Source organism: Callithrix jacchus, chromosome 1, assembly GCF_049354715.1.
Source record: "Callithrix jacchus isolate 240 chromosome 1, calJac240_pri, whole genome shotgun sequence".
In the NCBI taxonomy this organism is placed as follows: domain Eukaryota; kingdom Metazoa; phylum Chordata; class Mammalia; order Primates; family Cebidae; genus Callithrix; species Callithrix jacchus.
Window position 1 is genome coordinate 169,739,195 of NC_133502.1, and position 21,043 is coordinate 169,760,237.

At 39.7% G+C, this 21,043-nt stretch overlaps 1 protein-coding gene across 1 annotated transcript in view; it reads right to left on the reverse strand.

Moving 5' to 3' along the window:
• Nucleotides 1–558: 558 nt before the first annotated feature.
• Nucleotides 559–21,043, reverse strand: part of STOM (stomatin) — a 32,202-nt gene continuing 11,717 nt past the window's right edge. The window contains exons 2-7 of the mRNA XM_002743264.5: nt 17,646–17,749; nt 16,329–16,401; nt 14,890–14,972; nt 10,642–10,845; nt 9,418–9,552; nt 559–2,859 (exon numbers count right to left, since the gene is read on the reverse strand). Coding sequence (XP_002743310.1) covers nt 2,659–2,859; nt 9,418–9,552; nt 10,642–10,845; nt 14,890–14,972; nt 16,329–16,401; nt 17,646–17,749 — 800 coding nt within the window. The 3' untranslated portion in view covers nt 559–2,658. The remainder of the gene's footprint in view (nt 2,860–9,417; nt 9,553–10,641; nt 10,846–14,889; nt 14,973–16,328; nt 16,402–17,645; nt 17,750–21,043) is intronic.

Here is a 21,043-nt window from a genome sequence, read left to right on the forward strand (position 1 = left end):
CTATAAAATGATGACACTAAAGTATCTATCAAGCTATTTTGAGATAAAATGATAGAATGTATGTACAAGTATTTGTGCACAGAGCTGAGTGACTGGTGCTCCCAAATGGTAGCCATTAATTCAAGACAGTTCTTCAAAGGTCAGATGTTGCAGGTAAAACCCATTGGTTTTATATCATTTTTTCTCTCTTTTTAAGTAAAGGGTATGCCTATGTGATTAACTGGGTGACAGCAAGAAGTGGGTTCCTGTCCTGTTTGGAGAAAGGCAAAGGAAAATGAAGCCAGTTAAAGCTTTGTGGTGGGGGGGGGAGGGGCGTGTGTGTGAGTGCATGGCTCTCTAACTCCCCGGGGAAAGTGTGTGGGGGCCAGTGCACCAGAGGAGGCCTGGACCTGGGAGACAGCAGATGGTCCACAGCAGCCTGCCCCTTCCCCTGGCTCACAAAGCACATGAAGAACCCAAGCAGCCAGCTCAGAACTGAAGGATCTAATGTATTACTTCTGAAAACTGAAATCCACAAATACTCAATGCAGGCTGAAACAGACTTTCACTCCAAAAATATTAGTGAAAGTGCATACACTTTATTATGTACATTGTTGGAAAGGAAGGCCACCTGGAAAAATGCTTGCACTGGCACTGTGTTCCTAGAGCTCCTTCTATGTGTCCTTCCCAGTGATTTCATTTCAACCTACGGAGTTATGAATTCACAAGGCAGAAAAGTGAAGATCATCTGGTATCTGGAGACAGAACTCAAGGAGCCAAAAGCACTGTTACTCTAAGTCTCAGGAAAGATTTTCAGTGAGGATATGGAGACTCCTGGTCCTCAAGGGTGAGCCACCTCACATAACAGATAAAACTATCATTTTAAAATTCAGAATATAAGTGCAACTTGAGTTTCAGTTTCAGTTACACTGCTCCATACGTCTAGTACACTCACCTAGGAGCCAGGATACATGGTTGTTCAAGGTTTCCTAAAATAAGCTTGAAATTGGGATACAGGGGAAAGAACATCCATTGGCTGGATGGACAGAGCCATTCATCTAAGGACAGCTATAAAGGCTAGTGCTGGGAAAGAAAGCTGTTATTCTTAGATTTCCCTAGGGGAACTCAGAGTCTCAAAGAAGTGTTACAAATGTCATCTACCAGCTTTCCGGACCAGTAAGTAGAATGCCAGTTTGCTCAGATTCATAGACATTTGCAAAGAAATTGTGGTCCAGAGGAGCTGACCACTTCCTCTTTCAGCATCAATATACATGATAGAAGAATGACTAGGCAAATTAAAAAGATCTACATCTATATAGATATTATCAGTTTGACAGTATCTGCCCAAGGTCATTAGATATTACGTATCCAATATATTGTGAATTCCTTATACTATGTAATGAATGGGTTTGTAATCAAGATATTTCCTAGTGTACCACAGTTAATAGCATGCAGACAGTAAAATATAATGGCTTCCTGAAGTTATCTCTTAAAAAAGTATTCTGGTCCTTAGGCTATTCAAATTGATATATAACAATTGCATATAGAATGTAGAGAAAATTTTATTGCAAAATTAAAACTATTTAAAACCTGATATGTGAAAATAGGCAACAGTGAGAAAAAAGCACTTTTGTGACAAATATTTAGCTGGTTTGAAAGAACACAGAGGAATCATTTACTCATAAAGAAGGCTCAAAGAAGTTAAAAAATGGACGTATTTTAAAAAGGGCCATTATACTAGCGAATTTAAAAGTCTTTGAAGGGTTAGGGTGATCTTTTTCATTAGTCTTGACTATTTCCCCTAGTTCTGACAAGTACAGGCAAGAAAATGGCTACTCTCCAGTAAGGATTATTCTGAAATACGGTTTGGATTTGGAAAATAAATGAACATTAGGGAAATTTCCTTAATTAAGACTCTCTGGGCCAGCCTCATACCTGTAATCCCAGCACTTTGGGAGGCCGAGGCGGGCAGATTACCTGAGGTCAGAAGTTCTTGATTAACCTGGCCAACATGGTGAAAATCCATCTCTACTAAAAAACAAAACTAAACTAAAATTAGCTGGGCATGGTGGCACTTGCCTATAATCCCAGCTACTGGGGAGGCTGAGGCAGGAGAATTGCTTGAATCTGGGAGGTGGAGGTTGCAGTGAACCAAGATCATGCCGTTGCTCTCCAGCCTGGGCAACAAGAGCAAAACTCTATCCCCCCCAAAAAAAAGAAAAAAGGAAAAAGACTCTCTGGATCTCTGGAGATAAGGCACATATGACCTAGAGAAGCTGGTTGTGGTGTAAGGTTGTCACTTTCTGCAATCCAGCCAGCGGTGTCAGGTGGCAGTTACAGCCTAGGTTCTTGCCTCTGGCCTGGGCGCTTAGAGTTTCAGAATGACTCAGTGGAAGTCAAAACAAGGGGGATCTAACCTACTACATAATAATCTAAAAATACAAACTTTTAACTATTTAAAGACTAACAGATTACCTTATATAAATCACCAATCTCTCAGTATCTACAAGCTAACAATTCTTTCACCTATTTATATAACTGTATACATTCTGGGAACACCACAACTGGCATATGGAAAAGGAAAGGGAGGGAGAATAGTCAAGCCCTGCACTATGAGTTAAAGGCTAATTTGGTCCCTCACTTCATCCTTGGAAGGGTAGCGCTTATCTCTATGCTAGGCTAGTGGCTGTGTTTTGTCCCTATGATTCCTTGCAGCAGGTCTATGGGCAGAGGGAAGACAATTGTTGAGTTTTTCTCAGCAGCAATGGTGGTCAGTGTCTGCAGGTACCGGAGCTGAAGGGCTGCAGGAGATTCAGTGATGACCATGGAGGCTTCTTTCAGAGCCCTGGATGCATTCATTTCTCCTTCGGCTGCAATAACCTATGGACATGTGAAAGTAGAGGTTGAACTGGGGAAAAATCACACGGGGTATGTATACCTCAGGTGGTCCACAAAACTTTCCAGGGTGGATGCCAGAATAGTTTAAAGGAAATCAATTTCTACATACTCAGTTTCCATATGCTTCTTTTTCTAAAACTGACTCGCCTGAGTAGTGCCTGGATCAAGACATTCTCTTTTACTATAGCCTTTCTCCCATTTTCCAGGGTACCAAACAAAGGGACAATTCAAAATACTGTGCAGGATTGAGAAAGAAAATAACTTTAATGACTTTATGCGAATCTTTTTGCAAGTCAAGAAGATTTCCAATTCTCTGATGAGTATCTTACTAAACTGAAAGCTGAGAGATCATTATGAATACTTTTTGTTGAAAGACTGTAATATAATTTTTAGCCCATAAATTCAAAGGGAGTGCTAAGAATTATATGATACTACTTTAAACAAAACTTCCATTTCTATCCACTTATATAAATAAGGTTTCAAAGTCCTTATATCTATAAAAATGAAAAATAGGAATAAAATTGATGCTGAATCTTGTCTCATTCTAGCATTAATAGCCATCTATATATGTACTATTTAATTCTCATTCATCTTTTGAAGACAAGCATTTCTAGTAAAAATTGACTTCTTGTGCTAGGTGCAGTGGCTCACGCTTGTAATCCCAAAACTGGGAGGCTGAGGCAGGCGGATCAATTGAGGTCAGGAGTTCGAGATCAACCTGGCAAAACCCCATCTCTACTAAAAGTACAAAAATTAGCTGGGCATTGTGGCAGGCGCCTGTAATCCCAGCTACTCAGGAGGCTGAGATAGGAGAATTGCTTGAACTTGGGAGGTTGCAGTGAGCCGCGATCATGCCACTGTACTCAAACTTCAGCAACAGAATGAGACTCCAGCTCAAAAAAAAAAAAAAAAAAAAAAAATTGGCTTCTTATTTAGGAGAAATTCTGAAATGTTTGTAGAATCTTGTTTTTAGTTATGGGAAAGTTTTAAAAAATAATTCTAACTTAGGGACTAAATGTGTTACAGTAGGTTAACAAAATAATTAATGACAAAATATATGTTAGGGAAAGAATCTGGGGGAAGTGAAGGTGGAATAAAAACTTAAGTTTAAGAAGAAGAAGAAGAAAAAAAAATTTGTAAAAGCTCCTGACTGTTAAGAAAGAGTTTACTCACATATTTTTAATAGATAACTAAATCATTATTATGTAAGTCTCACTGGGTACATTTAAAAGAATGATGTTCACAGTTTTATTTTAAAATGTCAATATTTACAACATGCCAGGAATTATATACTTGGCAAGTACATAAATTCAAGATGAAAATTTTTACACGCCAATTTAAAATGTTCAATGGGCTTTATAGTTTTTCTAAATTCTATAAGGGGTTTCACAGGCAGAAAAGTTTGAAGCTCACTTGAGTAGTGGAGAGAACAGGAGCTCTGGAGTCAAATGGACTTGAGTTCAAATCCCAAATCTAACATTTAGCAGCGGAAGGTCCTCAGAGAGGTTACTGAACATGCTGAACCTCAGTTTCCCATTCTTAAAGCAGACTAACATGTACTTTGGAGGACCACTTGTGAGGAAGACAGAGAAGTTATATGAAGTGTTAGATGAATAAAGCAATGGCAAGTGACAAGACCTGATTTTCAGGTCCAACTATGCTTAAATGCACAAAAGATTCAAGGCAGTTACTTTAATTCATAATCCTAGGAGAAGAAAAGGTATTAAAGTACCATAATTATCAAGATTAAAAGTAGAGTTTCTCCAGGTTATTATCCTCACTTGAATCTCAAAAAATTAATGGCCCATAATACTCCATGAATATCAGAATTGGAGGCAATGGTCTTATGCCCAGTGAATTTCATTCACTTATACAACAAAATTTGGCGGGCTTCTAGGGGTTAATAAGCCCTATGCAGGAGAAGCTAGGGATAGAGATAGAGTGGAATCCCTAGCCTTCTTCAGCTCCTGGTCAGGTAGGGAAGGCAGACATGGAAGTAGATCATTTCATTCTAGTGAGATATATGCTGACAGACATATGTACAAGACACAGTGCTAGCACACAGAATAAAGGCCACTTTTGCAGAGGGTGATGTGGTGAGGTGATAAAAGTTGAACATTAAAGGATAAAATGTTTGCTGTTTAGAAAAAGAGGAGGAAAAATATTTTAGGCAGAACACATAAAATGGTACTGAGGTATACAAATGTTGGTATATTCTAGAAAACTGTCAATGGCTGAATACTATGCCAGGAAGAGGGGAAATGTGGGGGATGAATGGGTCCAGATTCTGAAGGCAGTGAGGGCCAGGGTTTTTGTCTTCATTCTCTAGGTAACGGGAAGCTGCAGAATGATTTTAAGCAGATAAGCAACCTCCACCAGATCTAGTTTGAAAAACCTCTCTGATGGATGTCTGAGGTTAGAAGAGAGAAGACAGTGAAAGCTGCTACTGGAACTGCTTTAGAGTGGTTGGTGTGATTCACAGGTTGTGGGGACAGAGAAAATGGTTTGGGGAGCTATTCTCCCTATCAATAGAATTTGGAGACTAGGTATAAGGAGGAAAGGAGAACAGAAGCTGAGACCCAGGTTTCTAGGTTTGGGTTGCATAAGTTAGTGCCATTAATGAAGATAGGATGCAGAATATGGTACTCACTGAGAGAAGGGTTCTAGTTTACAGAATAAAAACCTTAATTTAATCAAAGCCACCCATCATGTCCTGCCTAGGGACAAGTGCCATGTCTGTGAGAAGGGACAAGTGCCAGTTCTGCTCAAAGAAAACCACAGAACTGTATTCCAAGGTAGGCATTACAGAGAATACATCAGAAGTCCCCTGCTGCGAGAGCAGCAGGCTCTGATTTTTTTCCATGTCTTCTCAGATGTCCAATTAGGCACTTTTTTCTTTGGACACAGACCAGCTGAAAAGAGATCTCATTTCCTACCACCAATCAATACACAACCTCTTGGCTGGGAAGCCAGACCCACCAGGCTGGGCACACATTTTGTTCATAGAAAAGCCGCTCTGAGAAAGCTGCCAAAGATGTGAACACACCACCACTGGCTTTGTCTAAACACAGGCCAAGTACACTCTGTTGACAGGATCTTAGAGAGCAAAGCAAGCTATTTGTGGGTTTGCAAGGCTTTTGTCTAATGTGCAGCCATCTCATGGCAATTGACGTTTTATATTTATAGAACATCATTTTAAAGTCTGGCATTTTCATGTATGTGAAATTTGTACTACCCGTCCCCTTCTGTAGACCAGGTGGTCTGGGCAGAGAAAAAGGCAGAGAAAGGTGATCTGTATTTCTGCACTCCACCCTCTCAATTAATAGACTTGTATACCCAGGAACATGAGCCCAAAAGCACGTGTCAGGCATTTTTCTGAGAGTTATGAAAAGGAAATAAAAGATGATGCAAACACAAAAGATATCACATTTCAAACCACTAAACACTTTAAAAACCAAAGCTAACATACAGAGAAACACATGGGAGAATCTGTCCTCTTCTGTGACTGGCTTCTTTCATTCCAATAACGTGTGTGAGCACTTACATTCAGTCTCTTTGCTATGTAGCATGGCTTCATGTGAATAAACCAGACTTTATCCATTCAGCTAGGTATGGACATTTGGGTATGCTATAGTCTGGGACAATGTGATGCTGTGAACATTCTAGTACATGCCTTTTGGTAAACATGAGTGCATTTCTGTGAGATTCACACTTAGGATTGGAGCTGCTGGCTCATAGGGTATACAAATGTTCAGTTTGGGCAGACGTTGCCAGACTGTTTTTCCAAAGTGGTTGTATTAAGTTACGCTGCCACCAGCAGAATATGAGAGTTCTAGTTCCTCTCCCACCCACACTTGGTTCTTTTCCTTTCTTTTCTTTTTTTTCAGGCCATTCTGATAGCTGTCTAATGTGACCTGTACTTATGTGAATTTGCATTTCCCTGATGGCTAATTAGCCTAAGGAATTTCTCTGTAAAGTCTCTTAATCTTTAGATTCTCCCACTCTATCTCACCTTTCCCGTATAATTTATTTGTTGAAGAAACTGTGGCCCCTTATTTTCCATGAGAATTTCAATATGATAAGCCTATGGTTGTTCCGGGGTTACTGTATTTTACAGAAGGGCTAAGCTCATTGTGATTCTATGCATGAACTCCAAGACAGCACTGCCCAAGTTCATGAGACTGCTTGCAGACTAACCCTACAGCCCTGTCTAAGTGGGAGCATGGCAATTCAGAATTCTAAGTGGTTTCTTCTATCTTTTCTTATTGTTATAAAGGGAAGACAGAAGCTTTCTTTCCAACCTCTTAAGAATGTTATGGAAGAGGCTCACAGCTCATCCTGGAAAGTCAGTCCTAGAGGAGGCAGTGAGGAGCAGAGGGGAATTCTAATTTCCACTGCCACTAATCAACTGTGCAACCTTGTGGATGTCACTTAACTTTTCTGGGCTTCAACTTTTCCTTTGAATAGTGGGATGGCAAACAAATTTCATTTTTAAAAAAGTTTTTATTATTTATTTATTTTTAATTTTAAATTAAATTTAATTTTTTTGAGAAGGAGTCTCACTCTGTCACCCAGGCTGAAGTACAGTGGTGCTATTTTGGCTCACTGCAACCTCCACCTCCTGGGTTCAAGCAATTTCTTGTCTCAGCCTCCCAAGTAGCTGGAATTACAGGTGCCCACCACCATGCCCAGCGACTTTTTTGTATTTTTAGGAATTTCACCATGTTGGCTAGGCTGGTCTTAAACCCTTCACCTCAGGTGATCCACCCACCTCAGCCTTCCAAAGTGCTGGGATTACAAGTGTGAGGCACTACAACTGGCCTCAAGTTTTGTTTTTTAAGCTAACTCTATGTAGTTGAAGGTTGTTACCTGGAGTGCTGTAGAAGGTTTCTGAGGCCAAGCCTAAACTCAGTGGAAAACAGTGCTGTGGTTAATTACTAAAATGGGAATAGCAGGATGGAGTGGTAGCATCTGGGCTAGGTATCTGCCACCTACAAAAGACAATCTCTGAGGATCCTTCGGTCTTTGACATTCTGCATAGTATATGTATAGTAAATTCTATTATTCAATCTGGTTTGGAAATGAGGCTTTTGGTTAATAACATATTCTAGGTAAAAGCAATTCCTAATTTTCAAAATAATTAGATGATAGGGCACATTTAATAACAACATAAACATAATTTAATCTTCTAAATGTAATGGTTTTGGAAGAAGGCACTTGAAGGTTCTGTAGTATTATCAGGTTATCACCAAAAGCAACAATAATCACAGTAGGTAAATCTAAAAAATTCTGGTTAACAGAAAATTCTGAAGTCACATGTCAAATGAGCTATTAACCTACTGGATGCTGGCTAAGAAATTATAGTGACTGGTTTATGGCTTAAAGGGCAGCCTAAGGAAAGAACAGGGTTCTGTGGTCAGCCAATTACCACCAGCTACTACTATTTTCTAACAACAAATTGGTTTGCTCCTTGTGTCTTGGGAGATTTGTCAAGTCCACAGCAACTCCTCCTATGAAAACTGCTCCTCTTCTTCAACCCATTCACAGGCACAGGGCTGTGGAATCATATTATTATGGTATCTTTGCACTTTGACCAAAGTTGGACCAAAAAGAATCTCTCTTCTGTGAATGTGGGATTCGAGCTGGTCTGTGTTCTAGTGTTCACCTGGCAGACATGTAAACCTGGGAGCCAGACATTCTTTACCACAAACGATCTATAGTGAGATGGGTCACAGGAAAGAAAGGGATGACTAGTTCCCTGAACTGCCTTCCGGTTCCTGTTTTGGTGAGACTTGCCCCTACTTCCTAACCTTGGGTTTGGTGAGATATCCTCGAACTTGTACGTATTATCATCTTTAATGATACTCTTCTCTAGGTTAGGTTAACAAATATTTCCTCAGAGCTTCCCAGAGGGGCCATGCCACCCATGCAGGGTTAAGACATAGGCAGATGATGGTGAAAAGAAGGGAGAAAAATGGAAGACGTCAAAGTAAGAGAATATAAACAAGAGGAAAGAGAATGAGGACTGGGAAACAGCAAAAGGGAAAAGGATCCTAAGAAGAGAAACAGAACAAAAAAGCCAAAAATAAGTAAGAGATGGGTGATATGGATGGAATGATGACCCACTTGCTCTGAGGCTGGAACTGTTAATTTGTCCTTACTAATGAACTGGAGGAATAAAGTACGCTACACACAGTCATAAAAGAATGAGGTAACTCTGTATGTACTGATATGCCCATAGATATTAATATTAAATGAAGAAAGCAAAACACAGGACAACATGTGCAGTATAACCCTACTTTTGTAAAACAAGCCAGTAATCCAAAAACCTAGTCAAATAAAATCCAAATACACTCAACCGTTAAGACTGGTGACCTCTGGGGGAATATGATTTGAAGTTATGGGGAGGGCTTTCGCTTCTACTAACTTTACCACTTCAAGATTATTTCAAGTTTTTACAGTAAGCATGTTTTACTTTTATGTAATTATTAATAAAAGAGAAAACTCAACAAGAAAAACAAGCTAAAAAAAAAATGTTACCTTGGCGCGGGCCTCGCGGGACGCTTCTGCTTCTGCAGCCATAGCTCTCTGGAGCTGCACAGGTAGTTTCACATCCTTAATTTCCACACGCTCCACCTTTATTCCCCAGGCATCAGTGGCATCATCTAGAGTAGTCTGTTAGGAAGAGAGAAAGCAAGCTAAATCTGCTCAGCCCAGCCCAGATGCCGACAGAGGCTATATTCACTGGGATTTAGAGGAGACAAGGTGCTGGGTGGGGTTGTGGAGAGACAGTTAATCTGCAGTGGAAGGAATGGTGACGCCGGGGCTGGCTCGCTGATCCTGATTCTGTTGCTAACAAGCTAATGCAGGGGTTAGCAAGCTTCTTCTCAGAGGGCTATATATTGATTATTTATTTGTAGCCTCCATCTCAACTATTTAAGTCAGCTGTTGTAGTCAAAAGCAGCCCTGGATACTATATAAATAAATGGCTGTGGCTATACTCCATTCAAACTTTACTTACAAAAGCTACAGCCTGTAGGCTACAGTTTGCCAGCTCCTGAGCTAATGTGACTTTGTGTAAGACATATTTCTTCTTTGTGCTTCAACTTCCTCCCTTTAGAATGGCAGGAAGGAAGCCACACACCTATTTCATAGGCTGTTGTAGATATCAAATACAATCATAGATTTCACCCACAATGAAGTCTATACAAAAATAAGAATCCAGAGTTATAGCATGTTATCTTTTTTTTTTTTTTTTTTGCCAATCAGTTTGAGCTTATGAGGTTGCTCAGGTTAGCCTTGAACTGATGACCTCGCCTTCGCAAGCGTCATGACCTCCGGCAGGAGCCACTTTGGACCCCGCGTTATCTTTTTTGAATGAGCTATGCTTAACTGAGTATCTGTTACTCAAGAAAGACTGGAAAGCACAACAGTTATAATTCATGGGGCTCACACACAGAATAAAGCTTTAGGAATACCTACACTACCTTGTGAAATAGCCCCACCAATTCTGGAAAAAAAATACACACTAAAGAAAAATTTTAAAAAAATGTATGCATGAGTGTTACTAACTCATGAACTGCTAATGTGAAAAATGTCCCCTCCCACCAAATCTGAAAACCTTTACTATGAAGCAAAAAAAAAAAAAAAGACCACAGACCCCCCGCAACTTGAATTAATAAAAGGTTCTCAAACAACTATTGACTCTTTGCTTTGCTTCATTTTTCAATTTCTGAGGGGGAACAGCATCAACGCACTCCCCACCTGCATGTTGTGTGCAATTTCTTCTCTGTCAGAGAGGATCTGAGAAAGGTTCTTGGTGCCCAGAACATTCCTAAGAGTAGTTTGTGCCAAAAGACGGGTCGCTGAGTCAGCATTGGTGATATTTGCCACAGCCAGGGTTGCATTCTGAACACGGTAATAGACCACACCATCCACGCTAATTGTCACTGAATCCTTAGTGAGGATCTACAAGATGAAGGAAGAAATTTTACATCTGTCAACCATTTTTTAAACATAACTGTAAGCAATATTATTCTACAGAATACCTTATAATACTAGCTGATTTTCTTTAGGAAGACATTAGAAAGCTAATTATACCTTTTAACATTTAATAAAATAAATGTATTTATTCAAGTCCATTTATTCGTTCAGTCATACAAATAACCGAGATACCACTCAACAGCAGGCAATGTACCAGGTACCAGGGATTAAAGTAGGAAAAAACTTGGTTCCTACTTTGAAGGAGGTCAGGGAACCAAAGGAAGCTTTTAGGGGCATCTGTGGCAGCAGGGATGATAACCTGAATTGAATTCTGAAGAAAGGAATACAATTTTTCTGAGGGTGTTGGGTGGAGTGGAAGAATATTCAAGAGAGAGACACCAGAAAGTCAAGGTTTGATAAACCACAAGCTGCACAATATTACTGGAATGAAAAGTACAGGTGAATATTTTTAAAGGGTAAGGTCAGCGTAAAAACATATTTTACAGCATGCTACATAAAAATGTTAAACATGACATAATTTTGTTTTAAACTAAAATGTTATCTGAGTGAGAGGCTCCAAGAAAACAGTTACATAAGTCACTTAAAGTCACTGGGACTCAGTTTTCTCATTTGTAAAGGAGAGATTAATTATAGTACCCTTTGCATTGTTTCTAGAATTAATGCATTAAATATATTCAAGTGCTCAAAAAAGCACCTGGCACATAAGAGCTGTATTATCATTTCATCTTGGATAACTGTGGTAACTTTTCTGAATAAAACATTGACTTAACTGTAATAAGTTAATTTAGACAATAAGAAAAAAGCCAGCTGGGCATGGCGGCATACACCTGTAGTTCCAGCTACTGCGGAGACTGAGGCAGGAAGATTGCTCCAGCCTGGGAGTTCCAGCCTCTCTCACTCACAATATCAGGTTGGCACCTTTCTATGATCACTTAAATGTCCTTCTCTCTGTGAAACTTCCTTGACTTACTTGGCAGAGTTAAACACTCTTCCCTTGCATATCCACTGCACCTCACTGTAGTGACATTATTTATTTGCATTTCTACTTGTCTGTCTGTATTTATTTATTTATTTATTTTTTGTACAGACGGGGTTTCACCATTTTGGCCAGGCTGGTCTTGAACTCCTGACCTCATGATCCACCCACTTCGGCCTCCCAAAGTGCTGGGATTACAGGCATGAGCCACCTCGCCCAGCCTCTACTTGTCTTTAGACTATGAATTTCTTAAAGGCAATTACTTGTAACTCTAGCACTGGCAGAGAGCTTGAAACATAGCAGGTGGTCAATAAATGAGAGATGAACTGAACTGAAATGTGGTCCTAAGAACATTGACTGATGAGGAGCACAGGAGTGAGAGTTAGGAGACCTGAACTGTAGTCCCAGCTGTGCCTCCAGGTCCCTGGATGGCCTCTAGCAAGGCTTTTAACCCACACCACAGATTCCTCATTTGTGAGATGGGGCTAATAATACTGCCTAATTCTATCCCACTTCTGTAAAGATCAAATAAGAACATACTTGTGAACGAAGCCCTTTTGAAAGTGTAAGCAGCTATGTAAATGGAAGGTAATAACAAAACAATGTCATTGCATGGCTGTTTAGCTCTGCCAGACACCAAAGCAGTGATCCTTTTTTAGTAATCTCAAAATACTTCTAACATGGAAGAGAAGTGGAGGATTTATAAATAAATGGACAGTGTATTACCATCTTGTATGAAAACTAATTATTTTCCATGACATGATGGGAAAATGTGTCATTCCCAAATTTCTTGCCACTTTGGCTTTGCCACAGCTGCTTTCTAAAGCTACAGCTTCTCTGCCTACTGTTTATCATAGGCAAGTGTTTATCGCAAGGGATCAGAAAAAGGATCGCTTGCCAAGTTCCAGTCTGCTTTGCATTCAGCAGCTTACAGGAGAGGAGGGAGCCACTGGAAAGCAGCAGCTTAAACAGCAACTCTGCCAGATGTCTGTAATGTTTATAGTGGAAAATGCCAGAATGCATAGCTACCTGGAAAGGGGCTCCTTTGGAGACTCAGTCTTCTCTAGACTATAGGAAAACATACAGAGAATACAGTAATACTCTCAGTCTTGTTCTTATGAGTAAAATGTGGGCAAAATGATGTCTGGTATCACTAACTTTGTGTGGATGATAAAGTCTGATCTCACCCACCTCTTGGATCAGTACCAATAAGGAAGTTCCTAAGCTGGTTTCTGGAATTTGTGACAAGAGAAGGCAACATGGTCAGGCTCCATCACCATGCTGAGTAACTGGCCTTTGGCCAGGAAACACAGACAGCGTTCTTCTGTCCTTCCTCCTTCATGATGCTTTTAGGTTTTCTGTATGCAACAGTTACTATGCCTCCTAAGGACATGGTTCCCAGGATGGCCATCACTTTTTTGGGGGCCATAAGAAGTTCATGTACAATTCATTTAGTATGGAGCTGTGGAAAAAGTACTAGACAGGGAATCCAGAGAGCTCAATTTTAGTCTTGGCTCTGCCACTGTAATTTGGAGGAATTCCTTTGTTTCACTGCAATTATATACTTTCTTGGGATTCTGATGTGAGTTTCAACTATTGTAATATTTGTGAAGTAGTTCGAAAAGGCACAAAATAATTACTAGTATAAAATATTATATGTTTTATCTAAAATGCCCAACAAGCAGTTTCTAATTTCTTTGGTTTCTAACCAATTTTATTTAGAATAAAACCTTAAGAAGAAAAAATAATGTACTAAATAGGGTTTTCTATCAGAAACCCATAGAAAAAACATGGCAGTAAAAATGGCGACAGTAACAACAATGACGATATTATTATACTTACATTAGCATTACACTATGTTTTATAATAATCATCCCTTGGTATCTGTGGGTGATTGATTCCAGGACCCCCAGGGGATAGCAAAATCCAAGGATGCTCAAGTCCCTTATATACAGTGGCACAATATTTGCATATAACTTACGCACATCCTCCTTTATAAAGCCTTTCTAGAGTACTTATTACACTTAACATAATGTAAATGTTACGTAAATAGTTGCTATACTATACTGTTTTCAAAAATTTGTATTATTATATCACTGTCTATTGCTTTTCCTGCCAAATATTTTTGATCCATGGTTGGTTGAATCCATGCATGCAGAACCCATGGATTAGGAGAGCCAACCGTATAATCTATGTACATTTTTCTGTATACTTTAAATCATCTCTAGATTACTTGCATTACCCAGTACAATGCCTACCTATCACGTCATTCATGTAGATTCAATGCCATACTTATGCATGGCAAATTGAAGTTTTTCTCTTTGAAACTTTGTGGAGTTTTTTTCCTAATATTTTCCATCAGTGGTTGGTTGAATCCCTATATGCAAAACCCATGCAAGCAAAGGGCCAACTGTAATAATAATAGTAAAAACTTCTATAGCACTTACTATTTATCAGCCATTGCTCTAAGCATTTTGCACATATATCTCACTTACTTCTCAGAACCACCCTATACAGCAGTTCTTACTACTACAACCTCTATTTTCTGGATGAGGAGACTGAGGCACAGAAAAGTTAAAGAACTTGCTTAAGGTCACTGAGCTAGAAATGCTGAAGGCAGTCAGGATTTAAAGTCTATGCTCTGGCTGGGCACGTGGCTCACGCCTGTAATCCCAGAACTTTGGGAAGTCAAAGTGGGAGGATCACCTGAGGTCAGGAGTTCAAGACCAGCCTGGCCAACATGGCAAAACCCTGTCTCTACTAAAAATACAAAAAAAAATTAGCCGGGTGTGGTGGCACACATCTATAGTCCCAGCTACTCAGGAGGCTGAGGCAGGAGAATCACTTGAACCCGGGTGGCAGAAGTTGCAGTGAGCCAATATCACACTACCGCATTCCAGCCTGGGCGACAGAGTGAGACTCCATCTCAATTAAAAAGAAATAAATAAATAAAGCCTATACTCTAACTATGTTGTCTCTCATTGTAAAGCACTTTCACATATTATATCTCAGTTATTCAAAGAAAACCTTACCTCCTGAGGAGGAATATCAAATGAAATAGTTCTCATGTCCACTTTGATGAAGCTGTCAGTGCACGGCAGAATAAAAAACAAACCTGCAACAAAGATACACATATTATAGAGACACCAGCAACCTAATCAGTTCACTTTTCTGTTTAGTTTTAAGAAAATCAACCTAATGAACTGAAAAGCCATTAGTTCATCTTCATGAATGAGCCAGAAGCCAGGAATGATAACTTTGATTCCTCTTGCTTATTTCCCACATTTGACTGCCCCCACTAAGGTCTGCGGAGTTCATTTCCTTAATCCATTGTTACTGTCACTCTTCCCCTCCCCTCTAAAACTGGGACCAATACAATCGTTTCCCGGGCCATCTTTCTATTTTTTGTACTTTCTCTCCTATAATCTATTTCCTAAGCTGCAAGCAGAGCAATCCCCTCTAAAATACAATCCCCTCCACCATGCAGGGTCCTCCATGACTGCTTTTGTTGTCCTCTTCAGCCGCTTCCTCTCTCTTCCTACCCTATACTCTTGCTGGACTGATCTACCTCCATTTTCTTCAATCTGCAGTACCTCCTTCTATGTTTGCTATTTTTTGCTGCAAACACCTCCTATTGGTTAATACCTTTTCAGACCTCAAAACTCAGTCAAGATGTAACTTCCAGAAAGCCTAACCTCAGCCTACTACTAGTTAACACCTTTTCAGACTGCAAGACTCAATACAAATGTAACTTTCAGAAAGCCTTACTTCAGCCTACTACTAGTTTGGATCAGTAACACTTCCCTGGTTTTGTCTTTTCTCACAGCTCTCTGTGAGTACTTGACCATATCACTTATCACACAGGGTTGTAGCTATCTGTTTCCTTGTTGATGTCTACCACTAGATGGGAAGATTCTTGAGTATAGGGACTGTGTTTTAGTCTCCCTTGAATTCCCAGAGCCTGGAACACAGTAGGAGCTTAACTGAAGTTTGCCAAATGAATGAAAGTCTTTCTTTGGTAGAGATTCTCATGCTCAAACTTGTATGGATGTAGCTATTCTTGGCTTAAGAGGTAATCTTATCAGCTCAAATGGGAAGGGGAGGGGAAAGGTAGGAAGGAAAGGGTAACAAAAGATTGGCTAGAGCAACTGCTATTGTTATACAACTTCTGCTACATGAACTATTTTCTAAGACAGAGTAGAAGAAGCCCTCATAAGGGAAATCACAACAATAAAAAAATTTCAGGCTGGGCACAGTGGCTCATGTCTGTAATCCTAGTGCTTTGGGAGGCTGGAGTGGGATGATTACTTGAGGTCAGGAGTTCAAAGCTGCAGTGAGCCATAAGCATGCCACTGCCCTCTAGCCTGGGTGACAGAATGAGACCCTGTCTCAAAAAAAAATAAAAATAAAAATAAAAAAGTAAAAAAGAACTTTAGTTTGCAGATAAACAATCCAGAATCCCAGTACTGACCAGGTCCTTTGGCTCCTCCTTGTAAAATGCGACCCAATCTAAAGATGATGGCTCTTTCATATTCTTTTATAATCTAGAATAAAAACACAAATGATAATTTAACATAAAGAGTACAAATATATACATGCATGGCTTCTTAAATATATGTTTTAGCTTGAAACATTAGATGCCTCATCTATTTTCTTCAGATCCAAATCATATCTATAACATGTCCAATGTTTACCTTCTCAAAGCATGGTATTTTTAATTTTTATACTGATTATAAAAGCAATACTCACTGTATAAATTTAGGAAGGACAGAATAGGATACAGAAACAAATCCATAACCTCACTTCTCAGCTGTTAACATTGTTATTCAGTTACTCATGCAGACCTGGCACGGTGGCTCACACCTGTAATCTCAGCATTTTGGGAGGCTGAGGCAGGTGGATAATTGGAGGTTAGGAGTTCAAGACCAGCCTGGCCAACAAGGTGAAACCCCTGACTCTACTAAAAATACAAAAATTAGCAGGGCCTGGTGGCAGGCGCCTATACTCCTAGCTACTCAGGAGGCTGAGGGAGGAGAATCACTTGAACCTGGAAGGTGGAGGTTGTAGTGAACTGCGATAGCACCACTGCACTCCAGCCTGGGAGACAGAGTGAGACTCCATCTCAAAAAAAAAAAAAAAATTACTTATGCATTGTTAATTGAAAAAAACAAAAAGCTGAAGTCTTCACAATTTTTCTTCTGATTCCCTTAAGAATAAATTGATCTGAAAATGCTTGGAGCATATTTTATCTTCTTAGAAATATGTAAATGATAGTCACATATCAAAGTATTAACAACTTAGTAGAAAACAATAACCAGCACGGAGGGTACTTACGATGTGCCAGGCATTGTGATAAGTACACTTAGACACACTAATTCATTTAATCCTCACATTAGTCCTGTGAAGTAGGTGTTGTTACTTTCTCCCATTTTACAGGTGAGAAAACAGCAAAGGTCACACAGTAAACAGTAAAGCCAGCAGTCAGACCCCACAATTCTAACTCTAAAGAACTTGTTCCCTCGGAACCATCTCACATCCCTGACCTCAGGACATTTTCGATGGTGATCCTTACTTTAGCCCACATGTAAGAGCAATGGCTGAAAAGAAGTTTTAAGGTGTCATTTTAATAGGTGAGTAGTATAAATTTTCCAAAAGAAAGATAAAGAAATAAGAATTCCAAGAGAGAGACAGTATCCCTCTGCCTCTTTCTCACACACACGCATACATGAAGTAGGTTTACGGAGGTAGGAGTTGACCCCTTCCCAGAAGTGAATGAAATGTTCTTTACCTTTATGCACATCCATATTGAGATCGGGAAAGTTACAACTGTGAATAAGAATGAGACAGCCACCAAAATCCATCCACAAAGTCCAAGACCCGTACTGGGGCTGTCTGTTGAAAACAAAAAATATACAACTCTCACAACTGTTACTAGCTTAATCACCACCATCTTTATCCTTCCCATACACCAAACACCTACATGCTTGGCATTAGGCCAGCTGTTTTACATGAATTTTCCCATCTAATCCTCATACAGCCCTGAAGTATAGGTACTACTTTCCCTTATCTACGTAACATCCTAACACAAGTATATTTCCACATTACTCATTACTTTATCCAGCAAACATTTTATTTATTTATTTATTTTTTGAGACGGAGTTTCACTCTTGTTATCCAGGCTGGAGTGCAATGGTGGATCTCGGCTCACCACAACCTCCACCTCCTGGGTTCAGGCAATTCTCCTGTCTCAGCCTCCTGAAGAGCTGGGATTACAGGCACGCGCCACCATGCCCAGCTAATTTTTTGTATTTTTAGTAGAGATGGGGTTTCACCATGTTGACCAGGATGGTCTCGATCTCTTGACCTCGTAATTCACCCACTTCGGCCTCCCAAAGTGCTGGGATTACAGGCGTGAGCCACCGCACCTGGCTGATCCAGCAAACATTTATTAACCATCTACTATTTATTAGGCCCTGTGCTTTGTACTGAAGTGACAACAATGAGTAAGACCCAATCCCAGCTTTCAGGGTTAAAGCTTAGTGGGGAAGTCAAACACATAATTATAATATAAGGTGGTAAGTACAGATATAGAGTATCTGTTCAGAATATTTTCAAGACACAGAATGAGTTAACTCGTGCAGTTAGGATGGAGGTGAAAATGGATGGGGTAGGGAGGTGATGGTGCCTGTCAGAGTTTTTTGAAGGATATAATGGTAAGAAAATATCAATGTGGCAAGTACTAGAGCCAATATATATATATCAATTAAAAGAAAGGGGAGGGGAGGCTAGGCGCAGTGGTTTATGCCTGTAATCCCAGCAGTTTGGGAGGCCAAGGCAGGTGGATCGCTTGAGGTCAGGAGTTCGAGACCAGCCTGACCAACATGGTGAAACCCCATCTCTACTAAAAATACAAAAATTAGCTAGGTGCAGTGCCAGGTGCCTGCAATCCCAGCTACTTGGGAGGCTGAGGCAGGAGAACTGCATGAACCCAGGAGGTAGAGGTTGCAGTGAGCCGAGATTGCACCATTGCACTGCAGCCTGGGAAATATAGGAAGACTCTGTCTCTAATTACATACATACATACATACAAGAAAGAAAAAGAAAAAGAAAGAAAGAAAGAAAGAAAGGGAAAAGAAAAGAAAAGGGAAGGAGGGAAAAGGGCATTAGGGCATTTTAGCTCGGGGTACAATATGATAAAATGTGAAAATCATATGATGTGAGTATAAAGTTGTTTAGAGCTTCTTTTTAAAAATTACACCTGTAAAATATTTCACTGTATTTATGCAACATCATTTATTGCCCACTTCCTGATTACACAGGTTGTTTGATTTCTTAGTACTATAAACAATGTTGAAATGAACATCTTTGTACATAGTTTTCCTCTCACATTTCTAATTGTTTCCTGTTCCTGTAATATGAAATGGCTTTTCTGTCTGATTACAAAAGTAATACATGCAAAAAATTCACAGAAGTATAACAAAGGAGGGAAAAATTACTTTAAATTCAGAGCTATTTTAGTACATTCTTTCAAAAATTTTCTTTGTGTACACAACCACATTTTTAAATGATATTTTGTTTTTCTTTTTGAGACAGAGTCTCGCTCTGTTGCCCAGGCTGGAGTGCAGTGGCACAATCTCACCTCACTGCAACCTCCACCTCCCGGGTTCAAGCGATTCTCCTGTCTCAGTCTCCCGAGTAGCTGGGATTACAGGCACCCACCACCACACCTGGCTACTTTTGTATTTAATAGAGATGAGGTTTCATCATGTTGGCCAGGCTGGTCTTGAACTCCTGACCTTAAGTGATCCACTCACCTTGGCCTTCCAAAGTGCTGGGATTACAGGCATGAGCTACCACACCCAGCCTTAAATGATATCTTTAAAAATAAATAAATAAATAAATAAAATGTGTAACCTATTTTTTTCCCTCTATTTTTCTTTCACTTTCTTTTATGGCCTTTGTGGCTGTGAATTTGTGTTTTTGAAGTTACACTTGCATAAAGTTTAAAAAGTTAAACCATTACACAAGATTAGTACCAAAAAAGGGCATTCCCACACTCACCTCTTCCAATTTCTTTCTCCTAAAAAACATTTATTATTTTGACCATTTTAATATTTACCTCCATGTTTCTAAATAATATGCTTCATGGCTGGGTGTAGTGGCTCATGCCTGTAATGTCAGTACTTTGGGAGGCTGAGGAGGGGGATCCCTTGAGCCCAGGAGTTTGAGACTAGCCTGGGCAACATAGGGAGAATCCATCTCTACTTTTAAAATAATAATAATAATAATAATATGCTTTTGCCAGGCACAGTGGCTCACACCTGTAATCCCAACACTTTGGGAGGCTGAGATGGGAGGACTGCTTGAGCTCAGGAGTTTGAGACCAGCATGGAGAATATAGTGAGAACCCCATCTCTACAAGAAACTTTTAAAAAAAATTAGCTGAATGTGGTGGCACACACCTATAGTCCCAGCTACTAAGAAGACTGAGATAGGAGGATTGCTTGAGTCTGGGAGTTCGAGGCTGCAGTGAGCTGTGATGCACCCCAGCCTGGGCAACAAAGTGAGACTCTATCTCAAAAAAACACTAAATAAATAAAATGCTTGTTTTGTCACTTCTTGCTTTTATTAACTTTCTACTATGGAAAAGGCTTGAGTTCTCTTTCTTCTCCCCACCCCCACCACCACATACCTATATCCATCTTCCCAATGTAATTACATCATAACTTCATTTAGATCAATATCAGATTTTTCTGTTATGAATTTGTAAATACAATTCAAAGCTAAGCCACATAGTGAGGTATCACTGGTTTTCTCTTCTTGTAACATTTTTGTTTTTTCTGGAGTTACTGTCTTATTTTTTCCCTTTGCTCAGTTTTCAATGTACTTATTGATCCAACCTTAAATTGACAGCCTAAATTTCCTCTCAAAAGGATCAGGTATACTACCAATTTTATCTTTTGAAAGAATTCTCTCTCAGAGCCTTGTGCAGACTTCCCTCATCTGGTGTGCACAGCTATCATTCCGCAATTGCTTTCACTGACATCCTGGAAACTCCCATCACCTCATATGTTGTGTTCCTGTTTTCTGTATCCAGTGTCATCCTCATTTTTAGTTTGCTTTTCCTTTCTGTAGAGGACATTGTGACTGAGAAGGCCAAGGGATATAACAGGTTTTCTTTTAAAG